Source organism: Astyanax mexicanus, chromosome 1 (genome assembly GCF_023375975.1).
Source record: "Astyanax mexicanus isolate ESR-SI-001 chromosome 1, AstMex3_surface, whole genome shotgun sequence".
NCBI classification, from domain to species: Eukaryota; Metazoa; Chordata; class Actinopteri; order Characiformes; family Acestrorhamphidae; genus Astyanax; species Astyanax mexicanus.
In genome coordinates this window covers 15,373,163-15,393,754 of record NC_064408.1, presented here as the reverse complement: position 1 = coordinate 15,393,754, position 20,592 = coordinate 15,373,163, and the positions used below count along the sequence as shown (strand labels likewise).

Below are 20,592 nucleotides of genomic sequence, written 5' to 3'. Positions count from 1 at the left end.
CAGGGACCTTACATCCTACACTAAAACGGAGCACAGTTTCGGAATCCGGAGAGCCAGACGGTTCGAATGGTGTATAACATGTCCGCATTCGATCAAATATGGACGTCCGATAAACGGAAATATGAAAATTATGATTTAATATTTTCATAACCAAGGCATATTTCGCCCTAAATGTTTATTTTCTGAAAGGAGATACAGCTAAATAGGCTATATAACTGAAAAGCAAGGATTCTAAGCTTTAAAATGGTATATTGGGTGTCTATATTGAACCTATAACTATTCATAAACACAGCCAGATATTAAATATCATATTTTTCTGGCCCGCCGGCGGGCCAGGGCGTAATAAGAGGCTAAGAATGACCTCAAATGCACAAGGTAAGGTCACATTGAGTTAGTGCTGGGTGGTATACAGTTCATCCGGTATACTGGAGGGGAAATTAAAACCTGTAAGCATTTTTCACATTCCGGCATATAGCTAGAGGTGCTGCGGAGGGCCTCTTGTCCCCAGAATCTGTCCTGGATACAGAATCATTTATTCAGCAAAAGTGATATAACTCCATAAAACTCTGGATATAAGATATTATATCTTGTGTATTTCTTAACTGGAGAAAAAAGGGAATTGTGGCTGATTTTAATACTGTAATGTCTCTAATGGTTCCGTTAATGATATTGTATAATATTGTAAATTCATATGAAACTTGTGTCTTACTTGTGCAACTGAACATTAGAGAAATATATCTTTTTTAAAGCCGTCTTAAAGTTAAAGTAGCAATTACGTCTGTGGTGTTTCATTAAATAAAGTTTTTTTTTATATATATATATATATAAAAAGCAGCATAAAACTAACTTGACTAAAACGAATCATTTAAGCGGTTCACTGAAACGGGCAGTTCTAAAGAGTCGATTCAGTGAACTGAATCGGACTTCCTTTCACCGGGGAAGTGACATTCCACAGGAGGTCACAAACCGGCGGCTGGAAGCTTTAGCGGTGCCCAGAAAAGTTTATTCAGAATCAGCCCGCGTGTAAAAAACCCGCCGCCACTTCGCCTGATGACCGCAGCTTCTCTATGACAGAACCGGGACAAGTTTCTGCACCGCTGGAAGTTTTAATAAGAAAGAAACATGTCTGGAGAAGTGAGCACGAGTCCGGTAAGTTCATCCACAGTTTTGTGATTGAGTCGAGGAGCAGTTCTGGGGGCTTCTATTGGTTGTTCGAAACGTCAATAAAGGCATACAAGCTATGCTATTGGCTAGCGGTTATCTGCCTGTCAGTCATTGGTTGGTGGAAGAGAGAAGGCTGTTCTACAGAAACGCGGTTAAAAAGAGTTTTTTAATGAATGTAACATTTAATAAACGGTAGTTTATAGGTGTTCATGAGTGTAAACGCTAAAATAAATGTTTAGTGTGTTTTAATATGTGTAGTTTATGTTTTTACAACTAAAGTTTTTGTAGACTCCGGATAGCAATCTGGTCACGTGTGAGCACTGGCTCAGGCTCACTAATCTTCAAATAGAGTTCAGACGTTTTCTAGTCAAACGTCTGCACAGGTGACAGATTAGAATATAAAAAAGCTGTTCTATTAAATAAAGACTTACACATGTTGCAGTCTGACACCTCAGACACTGTCTTGCTCAAATGTTGATATATTGGTCTTGAACATAATATATATAAACTATTTGTGTCTGAGAGATTCATAGGGAGCCCTTAAAATGTTAGAAAATAATAAATAAGGTAGAAAATAATCTTAAGAGGTAGAAATTCTTCCCTCCGTTTGTAGTAAGTCTGTTCCCTCAGTTTAGTACATTGTTTGCTCAGTTTAATAAATTGTTTTCTCAGTTTGAAAGTCTGTTCCCTCCCTTTTTAAAAGTCTTTTTTTTCTCGAATTAATACATTGTTCCTTCAGATTGAAAGTCTGTTCCCTCGATTTAATACATTGTTATCTTGATTTAATAAATAGTTCCCTCAATTTAATACATTGTTCCCTCAGTTTAAAAGTCTGTTCCCTTGATTTAATACATTGTTTCCTCAGTTTAATACATTGTCACCTCGGTTTAAGAGTTTGTTTCCTCAGTTTAATACATTGTTCCCTCAATTTAATACATTGTTACCTCGGTTTAAGAGTCTGTTTCCTCAGTTTAATACATTATCTCGATTTAATAAATTGTACCCTCAGTTTGTAAGTCTGTTCCATTGACTAATACATTGTTTTCTCAGTTTGTAAGTCTATTCCCTCAATTTGATACATTGTTCCCTCAGCTTGTATGTTCCCTCGATTTAATAAATTGTTCTCCCAGTTTAAAAGCCTGTTTTCTAAATTTAATACATTGTTCACTCAGTTTGAAAGTCTGTTCCCTTGATTTAATACACTGGTCTCTCCAGTGTATTAATAAATCTGTTCCCTCAATTTAGTACACTGTTCTCTCGATTTAATACATTGTTCCCTCGGTTTAATACATCGATCTCTTGATTAAATAAATTGTTACCTCGATTTACTAAATTGTTTCCTCGGATTAACGCATTGTTCCCACAGTTTGTAAGTCTGTTTCCTCAATTTAATACGTTGTTTCTTCAGTTTAATAAATGATTCCCCCAATTTTTTTTTTCATTGAATAAATTGTTTCTTCAGTTTATCAGTCTGATTGCATTAAATTTAGTAAATAGTTCTGTCAATTTAATAAATTGTTTCCTCAGGAAAAAAAAACACCTCCAGTTTAATGATTTGTTTCCTCAGTTTAATAAAGTGTTACTATCTTTTACCATAATGTAAAAAATAATTCCCTCAATTAATTAAAATTTTAACTAAAGCATTCTGAGGGACTGGGGGAAAATATTAAATTGTGGAAACAGATTGTTAATTCGAATTATTGGTTTAAAATAAGGGAAAGGATGATATGTCTAAACTTAGGGTTGGATTGCCTGATTGTGTAGGCATTTCACACTCAACCAATTAGCAATCCTTTTTTACATTACATTTGCCTACCTGTGCAAAATGATTGAAATGACAATAATGGGCTTGTATTGTTCAGTTTGCTCGATTTAGGGAAACATGATCATACAGTCAGTCAGATGAAACCCTCAGCATCTCTGACCCCTCTGAGGCTAATGGTGCTGAGATGGTGCTGTCTTTACCAGCTGAGTGGCAGTTAAGCCTCCCAGGCTTCTCCTTCAAGACATGTCAGTTTAAGATGACTGAATAGCAGTGAACAGTAGCAGTCTTGTGAAGAAACGTGTATCTGACAACACACACACACACACACCAGCTAACAATGACTTATCAGCATTGTCCAGAAGATGCAGGGTGTGGGGTCAGGCCCTTAAGGAAGGGAGAGCGTTCCTTGGCACACCCAGGGTTCATTCATTCATCAGGTCTTGGGCAGAAGGCACACCGTCTTATACATTCTGAACATTTAAACTGCTAAGACCTTAACATGGAAGGACCATACAAGTACATAAGAGTGAGTTTTGTTAGCCAGTGTCTCCCACAGGTGCTGACGCACAGGACATTGGGCCTCCTGATGAGATTTGTTTAGATTTATAACTTTGTCTTTTGTCTTTCAGGAAGGAAATGGAAAAGTCACCCGGGTTATTCGAATGGGGACCAGGAAAAGCCAGGTGAGATTTTTATTTTTATTTTAGTGATGAAAATATATGAATTATTAACAATCTTGTTTGAGTGTAGTTCATCTCTTTTTCATAATGGGATTCCACCACCTAATGGGTTTCCACCAAACACTAATTCAAATATTATATTTTAATATAATTCAGCTAGTCTTTGTACTTAGACATCTGCACAAACCTCAAATAAACATCACAATGTAAAAATAATTGTATAATTAACAACATATTTAAATTAGTTTTCCCCAGTGGTCGCACCACTTGACTTGGTAAACTGAACCAGTCACAATAACTATAGGGTACCTATTCTGCTTATTGTCGCTGTCCAATTAAAAACCTGCATCTCCAAAACAGCAACTTAACAAGAGTGAGATAAAACCTTCTTTTAAAGTAAAAAGAGAGTTAATTTCAGGTAATTTTGGAGATTTTATATTGGTCCATTCATCAAGAAATTTTGGCACAGTGTAAAGGACAGAATGCACGTTCACATCATGTACTTAAAACCTAAAAACTTAAAATCAACAAAAATGAAGATGCTTGTTTTTAATTTGAGAGATACGATGGTTGCACAGCTTAATGTCAGGGTGTATAGATGCCTATAGTTTCTTTTTTTTAAAAGCTTTACAAATCTATTTATTTGATTATTTAACGTGAACATTATGAACTTGTACCCAAAATTCCAACCCATGCCCTCCTTCTGTTTAGAAATTAAGTCATTGTATCATTACAGATGATTCATTTGAGTCTTGCATAAAAGACCTAATTTCATTGTAATTTCACGGTTGTTTTAGATTACACATTCACTGGAAAGTGTGTTGTACATTATCCCATTAATTCAGGATTGATAATCTGATAATGTACATTTGTAATTGGATTCCAGAGCATTATAAAAGAGCAGTTATGTGGTGAGGGTGGATAAATGAATGAGAGTGGGTGGGTGTGTCAAATGTTGTGCTGTGATCAGATAAGAGCCAGTCTTCATCTGTCTCCACAGAGATTGCTGGGAGTGGCTAAGTTCATTTTACTCTTAACAGTGGCTTATTTATCAGCCATGACTGGAACAATATAGGCTTCATTCAGCATATAGTCACTCAGGGCCATTTCTTAGTATGAATGGTAGTTTAGTATGAAAGCATTATATCCAGTAGCACTTTAAAACTAAACTCTACATACCATGAGCCCAGTCAGTGATATATATACTTAGATATAGGGCTTCTGTTTGTTTTCATTAGCATTTTTATTAGCATTTTTTTTTTAGCATAAATGAAAGGATTGACTTTTCTCTTTTTATGATTGCCACCAGGGAAGGGGCCTGGGTGACAAAATGACAAAACATTATTCTTCAGTAATTGGCATGGGCTCCTTTTATAACCATATAAAAGTGGGCTCAGTCATTGGTAGTTCACAGGTTGGATCCCTAGTGATGGCACAGCTGTATATGAACAGTCACAAACAGGAAAACTCTCTGGATTGGTATAATGGGCATTAATTTCCCACAGAATACAACTACCCAGTGCCTCTGTTTGTTAGCTGATGCAAGAATGCAACTGGCAGTTAGTGGTCTCCTGCAAGCGTGTTGAGTGTTGTTTTTACTGCAGTTTGAAAAGATTCCTCAGTCCACTCCTCTCTAGGGCTGAACAATGAATCGTTTTTAAAATGAAATCGTGATTTGAATGAACACGATTTTTCAATCGCAGGAGCTGCAATTTGAATTAGCCAATAGCCTGCAAGTATTTGTGTGAAGGTGCAGCCTGCTCTTCTGGAGACATGCCACGATGTTGCGGCACATGTTTGTAGTCTATGGCCAGCATCACAAAGTCTTATATTTATGTCCTATTGTTTAGTTCTGTCCAATAATAAATAAAAGCTGTGACACTTTTTTGTTTCTTGAAATTTAAAAATAACACTGACAACTGCAGTTGCCAGGGAATATTTTAATATAGAAAGAAGTTTATAATTATACTTGATAGATATGTTAACCACTAATACAGGTTTAGGGTTTAATGGATTAAAAATAATCACAATTTAAATCACAATCACGATATTCTGTGGAAAAATCGCAATTAGATATTTTGCCCAGTTCGTGCAGCCCTACTCCTCTCTGTGCTTCATCCTTCCAGTGTTTGTATATATTGCTTATGCATACTTTTATGTCACATATCACATGTCCCTGACATTGTGTGATTATATATAAATAAAAACACCAATAAAAGTGGTCCAAAATAGAAAAGAACAGTTACAGTAGTCTGACAAAGTTATCATTTTAGAGAGATCCTTGTCTGACACTAAGCTACTTAGACGTGAAACTGATGTGTAGAGCTGATAGTGCTGCTGTAAGAATTGGCCTACATGTGTGAAGTGCAGGTCTTGCATCATGTCTTTTTGCTGAGTTCTGCTTTAACTGATGGAGCTTTATGGGGGTGTTGCAGTTGGCGCGGATCCAGACAGACAGTGTGGCGGAGAAGCTGAAGGAGCTGTATCCTGACCTGCAGCTGGAGATAGGTAGGAGTCTCTGAATTGAATGTGGAGTCACTTGTCTGTTCTCACGGACAATTTCAGCCAGATGCACCAGTCACGATCATTACCACTCACTGTGCTGTCCACCAGGGGTGGTAATGCATAAAAGTATTTATTAACACTACACATATGACACCATATGTTCATTAGACTCTGTTTCATACTGTAACAGAAAGCAGTAGGAGAATTTAAAATATGCAATATCAGGCAGATTTCCAATTAATCTAGATTTTTCATCAAGAAGGTAAAAGAAAATCTTTCTCTTCTCTATCTCTCTTTTTATCTCTTGCTCTTTTACTCTCTTGCTCGCACTCTCCTTTTTAAACCCATTTTTCTCTTTTTTTTTCTCTGTATTTAATGCTCTTTTTTTTGTACCCGTCTTTCTCTCTCTATCTGTCTCTCTTGCTCTCTCACTTTCTCTCTTTTTTTTATCCAATCTTTCTCTCTCTCTCTCTTATACTTTTTTTTACCCTGTCTTTGTCTCTTTCTCTCTTAATTGTTTTCTTGCTTGCTCACTTTCTCACTCGCTCTCTTTTTTTACTCCATCTTTCTCTCTCTTTCTCTCTGTCTTTCTTATTTTCTATTTTATCCCCTCTGTTTTTTTTCTCTCTCTCTCTATCTCTCACTCTCTCGCTCACGCTCTCTTTATAAACCCTTTATAAACCCCACGTCTTGTCTCTCTCTGTCTCTCCCTCTCTTTTTCTTTCTCTCTCTCTCTGTCTTGCTTTCTCACATTCTCTCGCTCCCTCTCTTTATTTACCCCATCTTTCTCTCTCTCTTACATTTTTTTACCTGCTGTCTTCGTCTGTCTTTCTTTTTCTTTCTTTCTCTCTCACTCTCTGTTGCTCACTCTCACTTTTTTACCCCATCTTTCTCTCTCTTTCTCCCTCTGTTTTTCTTATGTTCTCTTTTTAACCCCCTCTGTCTTTCTCAGGCTCTCTTTCTCTTTTACTCTCCATGTCTTTCTCTTCGTCTCTCTGTTTTTATCGCTGTCTTCTCCACAACCCGTCCAGACAGTTGAGCGATTGTGTTTTAATGGGGCTGTGTAATCTACACCATTCCTCTGGTCTCCTTCCCTGATGAATCCTTCTGTCTGTGTGAAAACAGATCAGCGCTGATGTCAGATATGGAGTCAGTTTGCTCCATTACATTTTCGTTAAACGTTTCCTATCTGTGTTACAGTTGCAATGTCGACAATCGGAGATAAAATCCTGGACACTGCGTTATCAAAGGTAAAAAAAATACACAAAATATATTGTATAAAACAGTATGCTGTCAATACAGAGATATTGAGAAGAAAAATAATTTCACATGTGTCTGCTGTGTGTTACTTTGTTTTATAGATTGTTCCTTGGTGTCTCTCTTGTCACTGTTGTTAATAACAATTTTAAAATGTATATACAAACTAATTTGACCTTAATATACTATTTTGTGGTAAAATATGTCGCAAATATTACATTAAAAAATAGTTTATTTTCAGCTACAGCCGCTGAAACTGTATTTTCTTTGCTGTTGTTTCAGATTGGAGAGAAGAGCTTATTTACCAAAGAACTGGAGAATGCCCTTGAGAGAAACGAGTAAGCCTGAGCCGCTGTGTCTGAACTGAAGCCCTATTGTGGAATCCTGCCCACAACGTGACCAAGCTGGATTAAGCCTGGTTTAAACCGTTTCACTGCAGATTAGCATAACAAAACTAACAGAACAACTAATGTGATCTTTGCTTAGTTTCATTCAGTTGTAAAGAGTTAAAACCAAAGGCCTTTTCTTAACCTATTACTGTTGGGGTTATAGCGCCATCTGCTGTGAAAACACTGGTAAAGCAGTCTAAAATATTTTTTTATTTGTTTCATATCTTTACTTTTTTACTTTTAAAAGCTGCTCTTCCATATTTTTATCTATTTTGTCACATTTGATAATTGTGTGTTTTTATGAACACTTGAACTTTTGTAACTATTGTTAAACCTGGATGATATGGTACAATATAATATCAGTTAAAATGGATTAGTAGTGACAGACCCTAACAAACTATAATTCAAGCACTCTCCTTTACTGATAACAGTGTATTATTATTTAGTTGTCCTGACCTTCATATAAACTACATTAGTGACACATGTTGTAATGCAGTGTTAGAAAACTTTTATCCCTCTTCTTATCCCTCTTCTTATTTTTTTTGTTTCTTTGTTGCATAGGTTGTATGGACTAGTGACCAATATTTCATTACATACTTATTTAAAAAAATAGTGATGATGCAGTAGAGTCTGAAATAGAAGTAATTTTATTTTATTTTTTATTTTTTGGTCATGTCATTTTTATTTTTTTTTTTTACATTTTCTTTTTCCTAAACTTTTGAAACATTGAAAAATATTTAGCTTTTCTCGTTATGATGTAATGTTTTTCTTTTTTTTCAGGGTGGATCTTGTTGTGCACTCTCTGAAAGACCTGCCTACCTCCCTGCCTCCTGGCTTCACTATTGGTGCTGTTCTAGAGTAAGTTTTTGGTAAAACTGAATAGTAAGCAATTTGTGTTATTTATTATTTTCACTTTGTTAGTTACAGTTGCTGTTTCCATTATGAGGAATACGGAGTCTAAAATTGTAGATGCTAAAATATATTATAGGAGTGAGAACGTGCTACAGATTGACTTTTTACATGTCAAAAGTTATATTTTATTTGTATTAAAACAATTCTACTCATCCATATTTACGATACCCAGAAGTAATATTTTACAAAATGTTAAATATTTACAGTTGAAAATCTAACACTGAAATGAATAACCATAAATTAAAGCAAGGAAACTTTAAATCTACATTTTTTTAGTATGACTCTGATCTTGTATTCTAACATTATTGATCTTCCAGGCGTGAAAACCCTCATGACGCCGTGGTGCTTCATCCAAAGAATGCTGGACTCACCTTGGACAGCCTGCCTGAAAAGAGGTAGAACATTTATAGAGCTGATTCTGAGAATAGCTAGCATCATGTTCTCAGTCTAGTGTTGGAACTTTCTTTTTAAGTCTGAAAGTGAACAAAGCTGCTACCCACTGTGACCTTGGTGTCCTCTTTCAGTGTGATTGGCACCAGCTCCCTCCGCCGAGCGGCCCAGCTGAAGAAAAGATTCCCTCAACTGGAGTTTGAAAACATTGTATCCATCCTGTGTGTGAGACTGAATGCACTATTTAAATACTTATTTAAAAGTTTGGAATCACTTCTTTTAATGATATAATATCTGTTCTGTTATAAGTACATGTTATAAAAAAGATTCTAATTAATTAGTTTTATGTTATTTGTAGAAATCTATTCTTATTTGTGTAAAAAGCTTCTTTTTTTCAATAACTATTTTGATACAGTAACTAATGAGCCAGCTGAAGCTGCTCAGGGTTAAAGTGTTGGAAAAGGCAGTTCTCTATGCACTCCTACAGGCAAAATTGAGTGAAGAAAGAATAGTGCTAATTGCTAAAGTGGTAAAGTGCTAAAAGTTACCAGTAATATGTTTTAAATACTGTAGCTGAACTGGTCCATTTTCCAAACAGGATCTCATTTAGCCTGTTCTGAAAGGAAGATTAACAGTAAGCTTAGGAATATGTTAGGAAGTATGTTTAAATTAGTGCATTTTCAATGTCATATACTTTATGAAAATATACATTAAATATACATTATCTGTATTTCCATAAAATGTATTTTTAAGCAATGATTTACATTGTACCTTGTGTTGATAGAAAATATATATAGTGGCATTGAATTCTGCTTAGTGCACTTTAGTATAGTTTTTTTCCCCAGTAGCATTAAGGTGTACACTATGTGCATCAATATGCAAAGTAGTACATTTATAATATACCTCAAGTGTATTAAAAATGGTGTTTAAAAAAAAACACATACCTAAATCTACTTAAGTTCGCAGAAGTTGTACGAACATGTTGTTTAAATATAGATTAATTACAACTGAAATATACTTAAATACATACTAAATAAACAACTTTTTACAATTTAAGTACATATTTACATTAAAAAAAAGTACGTACTTTTTCAAAAAGTTTTAAAAAGTATATTTACTACACTTTTCTTTTACAAACCTGATCATACTATTTTTAGAAAATCAAAGTTCAAAATGAGAGTTATCTTGTGTAGTTTTTTGTTGCTGGAGCAGAAGACTTTAGATTACCACAGTACTCTTCACCAATTTAAGGCATGCCATTTAACAAGATGGCACTTACTATTTATAGATAATTACTAGATTATAACTAGGTTTTTATATTAATATGTACACTCTGTGGTGTATTTTGAGCAACACTGTATTAGATATAAAAAAACAATATCAATGTTAATAGGATAGTGATTTCAACCCTTTGCACAGTAGTTTGTTTTCGTGCTTCTGTGTTTGTATTTGTGTGTGGTTGTCCACTGCTCCTTAACTGAGCTGAATTAGAGAGGAAACCTGAACACTCGTCTGAAGAAGCTGGATGAGAAGGAGGACTTCGCTGCCATAATTCTGGCTGCAGCCGGATTAAAGCGAATGGGCTGGGAGAGCCGCATCAGTCAGGTGCATCTCAGTACACTCTTATACACAAAGCTGCCTAGATGTTACCTTGGTTTAGAATAAAACAAGCTTACTTAGATTTTATTGAGAACTTCTTGGGGGAAAAAAGATAATAATAATCAGTTTAGCTTGTTATGTATCAGTTATGGTTTGCCATAGATGCTTATACCATATTGTAGAATAGAAATATTGACTTCATTATGAATTTATTATGAAGGCTTCATGTAATGTTTATGTAATGTATCTGTCTCTCAGGTGCTGGGCCCTGAAGACTGTATGTATGCTGTAGGCCAGGTGAGTGCTCAGACCATACAGGACCAGTGGCCCGTTACACTTTATTCAAATGAACTGTGCCTGTGTTTTTGTGTTATGATTAATATGAAGATATTTTTTGTATGTTATGTTTCTTGTTAAGCTTTATCCTGAGATCTCTGAGTTTTGCAAGGCAGCATCATAGGAAACACCTGTGTAACCATCTGTGTCAACGGTTACTGAATAGAGCAAAACATGCCTCAGCTCTAGTAGTAATTAGGGGTACTGTATACACTTAGAGAGATTACTGAGAAATGTGTAAAGTTGGGAGTATTTTTGATTATTTCAATCCATTGATAAAATCTCAGTGTCCTCTGGGTAAAGAATGAGGACATTTACATAATTGTGTTGTAACTCAATTCAACTCAAACCAAATAAAGTCTACTGTTATGTGAAAAAAAATTGGGCACTGCAAATAAATATAAATATATTTTATCTTCATTTGAGCATTATTGAACGATGGACTGAACAAACCAAAGAATATTATTTCAAAAAATCATTTAGTCAAATGTAATTACTAGAAATACAATTCTCGTTTAAGGAAAAAGTTTGTAAACCCTATGCCCTATATGTCCTATATTCACAGTACCAGCCAGAAGATTGGAGACTTTCTCATTCAGTGTTTTGTTTCCCTACATTCTGGTCCAGACTATAAAGGAACACATGAGAAGTGTTCAGTCTTCAGTCTTTGGATAGATGGTCTCATATTTTCCTCAAGCACCCTGTGTTACAACAAATTCAATGAAGCTTGTCAGGAAACTATATTAATAATATATTTGAAAACTCTATATGTTAAAGGCCCACTAGGTAGGATTTCCTTGATTTTTGATCTTTTTAAAGAAGTAAAATTACAGCTTGAAACTCACTGCAGCGCTGCCTTGAGGTGTAATAGGAGGAATAGCAGTGCTCTTGTGTCTGTGCCAGAGCTCCTTTGAGCTCAAACCAGACTCAACGCTTGTGAGAACTGCGACCTGCTTTCCGACCTTTAGTTCTAACAGTTCTACAAGAACTACTGGTTCATTCTTTACAAAGTAACATACAGACACTCTGGCAGAAGCTGGAAAGAGACCGAATATGTCTGTGAAAGCCAGAAAACGAGATAGAGAAACTAATCCACCTGAAACATTAATTACACTCTGCAACTGTAGGGGGAGCCCACAAGCACATAAGTCTCAATCCTACCTAGTGGAGCTTTAATGTGTTAAGACAATAGGGTGTCCTAATGTATTCACATGACTGCTTATACATGCACTAAATTATTGAATTTGTGTAAAAGCACTATAAATTTATTAAATTTTGATACATGATCTTTTCAGTGGTCCAGCTTCATTTGGAGAAAATGGGAATGCTATTTTACTGAGGGAATCAGTATAATACAATACAATAGTAGTTTTTGTATTAGGGTTTTTAACCAATAAATCACTATGCTTTTACTTTTAATAAGTTGTATTATATTAGAAATAGTGCAGCTAAATTGCCACCCTGCAGCTGAGCATCTCACATTTGTACCTCTCTCTGTTTTTCAGGGAGCTCTGGCCATAGAGGTAAGGGCAAGAGACCGGGACATCCTGGAGATGGTGTCCATTCTGCACCACCCAGACACTGTGCTGCGCTGTATAGCAGAGAGAGCCTTCCTCAAACAGCTGGTTAGTCTTCCTCACTCATTCACAGAAAAAGAAATCCCAACCTGATGCTGCATTTGCATGTCGGATGTTCTTTTTTCTCATGTGAAAAGTGCTAATTATTCTCTGGGACCGAAAAAGTCTTAAGTCTTATTTTTCATGTTTAACTATTATAGTAGGATAGAGTTCAGTTTGTTAAGGCTCTAATTGTTCTATTATTTTGTAAATGACTATTCCTGTATTTTTTTATTATTTATTTTGTTATGTTGCACATTGCTGTTTTAATAGTGCACACTGCTGCTACCAAAAAAAGCCACTAGATGGCATTACATATATATCTTAATTAATTATTTAAATTTGACCATTAGTGCCTAATGTGGTGTATTACTTGTATCACTTTGCATCACTTATATCAAGCCCACCTTTTGAAATAAGATATTGTAAATTTGATGAATCAAACCAATGACTGACCATAGACTAATCTAAAACTGGCATAGGCCTCTCTGCTTTAAAAAAAAAAAAAAAAAAAAAAGAAAATCAAGAAACAATACGAATCGTGACCCTAAAATCGGAAATAAAATCGAATCGAGGATTTAGAGAATCGTGACACCATTACTTAAAATGTATTCATTAGAAAATCCACACACATTTGTACATTGGGCAGTTTATTTAAGTAGAAATAAAAATTAGCTTTCCAAACAAAATACACACAATCTACATCCAGATAAATAGGATAAGTAGAAATATGCCATTATTTAGCAAAAATAAAATAATTTTAATCATGTTTTATTATTAAAAACAGCTTAACAGAGTTTCTGAATTCGTATTGGCCGAATATAGACTTTTCTTTCTTTTCTTTTCTTTTTTCCATCTTGGGAAGATTAGTTATAACACTGTCATAAATGAACAGCTAAAGCAGCATACATCCACAATAATGCAATTCACAGTTACAGAACACTTGTTGTAATTTCCCTGTATTGAAATTCTTCTCCTCTCTGCTCTTCTCTTAGGAAGGTGGCTGCAGTGTACCAGTAGCTGTCTACACTGAGGTGAAGGACTCTGTGGTAAGTGGTGCTCACATACATTCACTGAACTTGCACTTAATCAGGATAAAGCACCCTGTCTGGCATATGTCTCTAAACTGTTTTACTGATCCTGTTAGGTTAGATGAATGGTTCTTGAGTAAATATCTGGGTTAAATCAGGCTTCTTTCTGCTGTAGCTCTATTTGACAGGTGCAGTTTACAGTCTGGACGGTGCTGACTGCTTGAAGGACACCATGCAGACCAACATTGAGCTAGACAACAAGGTTAGAACCCAGACGTGTACAGACACACACACACACACTCACATTTACACACTGTTTCTGTTTCTTGTTCTCTCCATTTCCATCTGTCTGGCTGTCAGCTAAGCACTATATTTAATTCTTGACGAGTCCTAATGGCTTTATTCAATTGGATGAGGCACTTTAAGTGACGTAAGTGACAGAGTGCACTCTTCAGGGACACAGACAGTTTTTACACCCTTTTTTAAAGAACTTCTGGTACATGTAGAACATCGAACATTAGAAGATGATGTAGTGGCAGGTCAGGTGGATGTCAAAACAGTTTAATGGAAGATTTCAGGGAAAGCTAATGCAGGTTTTCAGGGGGTTAAATTACAAAGTTAATTAAGTTAGAAAATAATTTAATAAGCAACTTGGAAAATAACATAAAACCCACTGATTCACATTATGCCATGCAGGCAATTCCTGCCAAAGTGTTTTTTAAGGGCTTTTTCTCACCTGTAGTTCAGTTCTCTAGTCTGATTTAGTTGATGAGTTTGTTTACTTGGAGTGTTTTCTCCCTCTGTTTGGTTTGGTTTTACACAGGCATAAACCTAAACGCACCAAAATGCGCACCAATAAACCACACGAGCACATTGTCTCATTTGATTGGTCAGAGTTGTTTGGTGCGGGAGCAAGAAAGTAAAAATAGTGAGAAAATTCTGTGTTCCATTGCGTATAACTGTGCAGTTTACAGCTGCATTAACACTGAACACTGAAAATTTGCAGCTGCACTTTAAACAGTGTTTTCAATTGGAAATGCAACGTAATAAATGGAGTTGTGCAGCTGCGAGCAGTGAACGCGGCACATACCGCACATGTAAACGGCATGGAACAGAGACAGCGTTTGTTCTTAGCTTTGGTAATTAACCTTATCTGGCTAATATATCTGATTAAACGGAGCCTTATCAGCAATTTAGCTCAAATAAAAGGAGTATATTTCATAGCTGGGTCAAATCGAAACTGGATCCCATTCTCACCACAAGTAAACCACTCTAGAGTTAATTTGGGACCGAACCAAATAATATCTAATAGTGTCTAATCTAATAGTTTTCACACCAGCACTATGTATTTGACTTAGATGCTATGAACCAGAGGTCGGCAATAAGCGGAAAACATCTGGCCTGTGAGTTTGTTTAAACTGTAATAATAATAAATGATAATTTAAAAAAATTTAAATAAAATTTCTCTCTGGTGAGATTTTATTTACATTCCTCCCCTGTCTCTCTGTTGTACTCGGCGTGACTTTAGTTTCTGCCCGTTCTTGTTTTTTCCACCCGTTCTTGGGCTCCCTTTCTCTTTATATGGGCGTTTTTTTCCCTGCTGTGTCTCAATTCTCTAGCCGGGGCACCAGTAGTGTATTGGACCGCGATCCTGGCGACACGGTTCGATCCTATGTGGGGAGCGGTGTGTTTATTTATTTATTTATTTATTACATTTATTTATTTATTTCCTTTCTTCTTACGTTTACCTGCTTTGAGATGCAGTTGGGTTCAACAACCATCTGGGCTGTAGAGCTACTAGTCTGTAGCACTCCATCTCATTACACTTCATTTTCCAAAACAGATATTTTTTTGTTGCCCGCCACGTAATGGCTTGAAAAATATCTTGCCCATGACCAAACTTAATTTCCGACCTCTGCTGTAGATGTTCTCCTACGAAATGACTGTTCTACAGCCACCATGTTTGTGTATGCATTCAATTTTAGTCATGACTATCTTTCTTGCTGGAAAAGGCCAAAGCCTAGAAGAGACACAAATGCACCAAAGTCATCCATCATTTATTCCCTCTGCTTGTGTCTTTTCAGGTGAACGAGAGCACGGAGGAGCATGTCAATGTCGCAATCACAGCTAATAACATATCTGTGACTGCCCTGAGCGCTGCAGAGAAGCTGGGCCTGGATCTGGCCAACCTTCTGCTGACCAAAGGAGCCAAGGACATCCTTACCACAGCCAGGCAGCTGAACGATGCCAGATAATGCCTTATTTCACCCTCTGTGGTGCGAAGACCTGCGTGAGACCTTTGACCAACACTATAGACTTTTTTTTTTTACACACCATTGTGAACTGCAAAACTGCACCTGGACGCCTGCTACATTCAGAGTAAAGGTCATCTCATACTGCCACACAGTATTTCACCTGTCTGCATCTACAGCAGGGCATGGGTCTTCCCATGGGGTGTTCGGGAGCTGGTGTTCACAGCTGATTTCCACTAAATTTATGCCCAGCAAAAATATGGAACATTAGTAGCTGAAAATGTGCCTTATGGAACTCTGTATACTTTTTTGGAATTTTTAAATGATTTCTATTTAAGATTCAGAGATTTCAGAGAAGTCATTCACAGTGGTTTGTTGTAAAATATGCAATTCTATCAGGAAAACTTTATATTTTGGATGATGTTATTCTAATCATGGAAATTGTTACTATACAAGATCTTGCCAACATCGTGCCTTGAATAGATTGTAAAATGTATGTTTTAACCCAAAACCATTTTAAAATTCATCATAAAACAACATTTTAGACATCAGCCAGGGTGGTGCACTTTAGGTGCACTTATGATATTTAAATTTAAAATATTTATACTTAAGATGTCAGTTTTCGGTTTTTAAAAGACTGGTGGACATTAAAATGCCTGCTTCTCGTTGAATTAATGTTTTAAATCCTCTCTAAATGCTGCAGCTGATATAATTTAGTGCCCGTACAGAGCTACCAGACAATTTAAGGTGGAACAGAAAACTAATGAAATCCAGGTCTGGATTGGATGTTCTTCAGCAGCCAAAAATATAGGTATTGGACGGAAGCTCTTGATCTTGTTTAAATACTTTTACTGAGGCCATTCTTTAACTGTGAAGCCAGATACATTAATAAATTGATAATTTAGGGATGGAATGTTTGGTAACAACATTAAATAACAAAATTTATTGTGTTAATTTGACTTAACTAGCAGATGCAGCATATTTGGAAAAAACTGCTATCAAAATACTACCTCATACATGGTGCATTGATTTGTTTTTTTTTTCTCCCAAATTTGTTGCAGTTCATCCAGTTAAACTGGACTAACTACACTCTTTGTAGTAGAACATGCAGTTGATCAGGGCTTTTGTCATTAACGACATCCAATATAGTTTCAGAAAATGCATATTTTGAATCACAGTAACGCAGTTTATTATGATATGCATCACAAAATATTGCAGTATTATCAGCCCCTAAAATAAACGTTAACTTTTGCAATATTTACTTCATAACCACCATCGCTTATCAATCTCAGCATTTTACACCAAACCACTCTAAATGACTTGTAAAAATCAAATTAATCATACAGAAACAAAAACATAGCTTATATACAACCTCTTTACAGTGGCAAAATCCTAAATAAATCAAGTTTAAGCAGTGATATCACTGAACTGTGCTGGACGCCGGCCCTCAATGCCCTTATCTGAAAAAAACTCTGATGTACTTGGCTGAGCAGGATGCCTACAGTGCTGTATAACTGGAAGTAACAGCATATGATATTGTATTGTAATATATGCCTGTATTTACCAATGTGACCACAGCACTGATTCTGATTCTTTCAGTGCTGAAGACACTGACATTTATACTACGACTGCACTAAACCTCGGGCAACCTCAATAGTCCACATAGAGCCAAACCTACACTCTGATAACATTTCATTACTCAAGCATCTGTAACCATATCAGTAACTGGTTTCATTAGCTGTGTGTATTTATGAGCAACAGAAACTTTCTAAGTGTTTCAGCTGCTGAGAATATTATACACTTTTTTTTTATTGTGTTTGTTGGGACTTTTTATGTTCCCATCATCAGGCAAATCTACAGCCAGTATCTAAAGCGTTTGCTCCTCAGAACTTCCTCTGTTTAGCTTGGGTCTGTAATGTATCCTACACGGTGCTACTTCATTATATTGCACTTATCCCTGCACACTTCTGTTACCCGCCCACTGCCAAACCCATAGGAGGTCCTGACACAGATTAGGCCTAGTGGAGCACTAAAATAAGTACCACCAGTAGCAGTGGTAATTCAGAGCCTGACCTAATTTCTATTAAGGAAAGCCACCCTTAATTGTTTAAAAGGCAAACATTGACTCTTTATCATTCTTTCAAAAAGGTGCAGGCAGTAAGTTCTCACACTATCCAGAATACTGGATAATGTTCTCTGTGCCTCTGAGTCATCTAAAGTACTGCAGTCATTTACCAGCAGGCTAAGTAATTACCCTGAGATGTGCCTTATTGTGATAATGCAATCTGAAGCTATACTTGTTAAACTACTGAAATTAAAAAGATTTTTTATCAGCTGTGTGGACATTCATTGATTCATTTTTTTATAAGCTGGTCCCTAAAATGTTTATTATTAATAAATAGTTTTTTCTGCTTCACTACAGAACCGTGACTACTACGGATTAATAGAATAGATTGGTTTTACATAGAATATTAAAAACTGTTCTAAGTAGCAGGGATTCTCAGCTGGACCCACATTTTCTCATGATCATTATTAAGTCACGTCCACTTTTATAGAACACAAACTACAATTTTTTTTTAAAACATAGCCATCAAAAACTGATTTAAACTCACATATACATACAAAGTGAATTTAAAAGCTTTTTTAAATTAACTGAAGAGAAAAATGACAACTACATGTATAAAAGTTACTACAGTAAAATGAAATATCAAAACTGAACAAAATTAGATATTTCACTTATCGTCATATATGTGCATTCAGGATACATTAGTAAGAAACTCTCTTTTTTGCACCAATAAAAAAACGAGTACAAAATCAGATGAGCATTAATTCTTGTTATTAATTTTACCATTTTTTATGTATTTATTACCCACTATTGGAGAAAATCCCTGACGTTTTTTGCCCCACTACTTTTGCTTTACAACTTGTCCCTAACTTGAGAGCTTACTTACATTAAGACAATAAATTACAGCTACACTAGTTTTCAGACTGTGCGTCAGCATGCAGGCAGATTCACAATGAATTCGGTAACGTTATTAATATTTAGATTAAAATCTAATGATCTTATTTATAATTAATCATGGGTTTTTTTCACCACTTTTGCACTACAATTTATAGGTTAACGTTATCTAGTTGGAGAGCTTACAGTTTCTAATGTACAAGGAGCTGGATGATCATTAAATAACAGATTTACATGCTTTGTTAGCCAACTTAAGCCTGTATTAAAGCGATCCTTGCGTCAAATTAAGACATTTAGTTTAGTCACAGTACAACACTTTCAGATTCTAGTTTAGCAGAGAGGCTATGCTATCAGCTAGCGCCAAACGGCACGTTGCACAGTAGCTAGCTAGTTAGCAAACCTAGCTAAACAAAAAATGAATGAAACAAGTTTTGGCTACAAGGATGTCCAGAAAAAAAACCCCAAATAATTTCAAGTTAGACATGTTTATTTTCACCGTATAAAAAGCACACAGACAGACACACCCACACAAGACTGATGATGGAAATAGAAGGTAAAGGAGGTTAAAGTCAGAGTGAAATCTGCTCTTTTTCAGAGGAGATGGGTGGCCCTTAAAAGGGCCTTTGGTTTTTTAGGTGTTATCAAGTCAGAGTTCGCGCCATTTCTGTTGAGTTAATATTCTTGGGACTGTGAGGACCCCTTCTTTCCCGCCTTGCTGGAGCTCGCGGCGGCCTGGCCGGTCTTCTTGGGCAGGAGCACGGCCTGGATGTTGGGCAGGACGCCCCCCTGAGCGATGGTCACGCGGCCAAGCAGCTTGTTCAGCTCCTCGTCGTTACGGACGGCGAGCTGGAGGTGGCGGGGGATGATGCGGGTCTTCTTGTTGTCACGGGCGGCGTTTCCGGCCAACTCCAGGATCTCAGCGGTCAGGTACTCGAGCACAGCGGCCAGATACACCGGGGCTCCGGCGCCCACTCGCTCAGCGTAGTTACCCTTCCGCAGAAGACGGTGCACACGGCCGACGGGGAACTGCAGGCCGGCCCTGGAGCTGCGGGTCTTGGACTTGGCGCGGGCTTTTCCTCCGGTCTTTCCTCTTCCAGACATGTTGATAAGTTCTTCGCTTACTTCTTTAAGCTTCAGAAGAAAAAAATCGGTGTTTGGTTGTGGGGTTGGACTTGCTGCAGTATTTAAGGACAGGCCTCAACGGGCGCTTAGGCCCGCCCCTACCTTCCCATTCGTCAAACTCGCACCGAGAGCGGACGGATTGGCTCGTGTGATCAAAGCCTGACAGGATGTTTTCGCTCATTGGCTGAAAACCGCTGTGCATAATCAGCGCAAAGTAAAACACCAATCAGAGCGTTACGGTTCAATCTTGCACTCTGGTTGGGCGGCGAAGTTTAACTGTGCTACCATTGGTCTCTCCCGCTGTCCATCAACTTTGAGCGGAAAATTCAAACCAATTGTACGTATTCCCTCTGAATTTTAAGTCGAGGTATTTTGGCGGAAAGTCAACAAAGGCATTTTTATATTGTAAAAGTATTCAGAATGATGAGAAACATCTGGTTTAAGTTTAACTCATCCTATATATTATATATTTATTAGATTTTTTTTAGATTCAATATCAACTAATATACTAATATCCATCCACTTCTTGAACTTTAAAAATGTTTTTTTAATGAAGAAATAAGGAGCAGAAAGCATATTTATATTATTTATAACCCCACATCAAAGTCAATGTGC

General features: G+C 36.6%; 2 protein-coding genes across 3 annotated transcripts; one reads left to right on the top strand and one right to left on the bottom strand.

Annotated features, from left to right (window-relative positions):
* Positions 1–913: 913 nt before the first annotated feature.
* hmbsa (hydroxymethylbilane synthase a) lies at positions 914–18,229 on the top strand. Of its 2 annotated transcripts, none has more exons than XM_049470213.1 (14): positions 914–1,149; positions 3,559–3,612; positions 6,045–6,117; positions 7,315–7,364; positions 7,654–7,709; positions 8,541–8,618; positions 8,990–9,067; positions 9,197–9,272; positions 10,554–10,667; positions 10,920–10,958; positions 12,503–12,622; positions 13,609–13,662; positions 13,820–13,906; positions 15,729–18,229. In XM_049470213.1, the coding sequence occupies exons 1-14, from the start codon at positions 1,123–1,125 to the stop codon at positions 15,897–15,899; spliced, it is 1,077 nt and encodes a 358-aa protein (XP_049326170.1). In that variant the 5' UTR covers positions 914–1,122; the 3' UTR covers positions 15,900–18,229. The 2 variants fall into 2 exon arrangements, with proteins under 2 accessions (XP_049326170.1, XP_022523388.2); XM_022667667.2 differs by lacking the exon at positions 914–1,149 and adding an exon at positions 3,351–3,455.
* Positions 18,230–19,324: 1,095 nt separating this feature from the next.
* LOC103032209 (histone H2AX) lies at positions 19,325–20,052 on the bottom strand. The gene has a single exon (XM_007260501.4). It carries the CDS (start codon positions 19,954–19,956, stop codon positions 19,528–19,530), a length of 429 nt encoding a protein of 142 aa, XP_007260563.3. The 5' UTR covers positions 19,957–20,052; the 3' UTR covers positions 19,325–19,527.
* Positions 20,053–20,592: the final 540 nt, after the last annotated feature.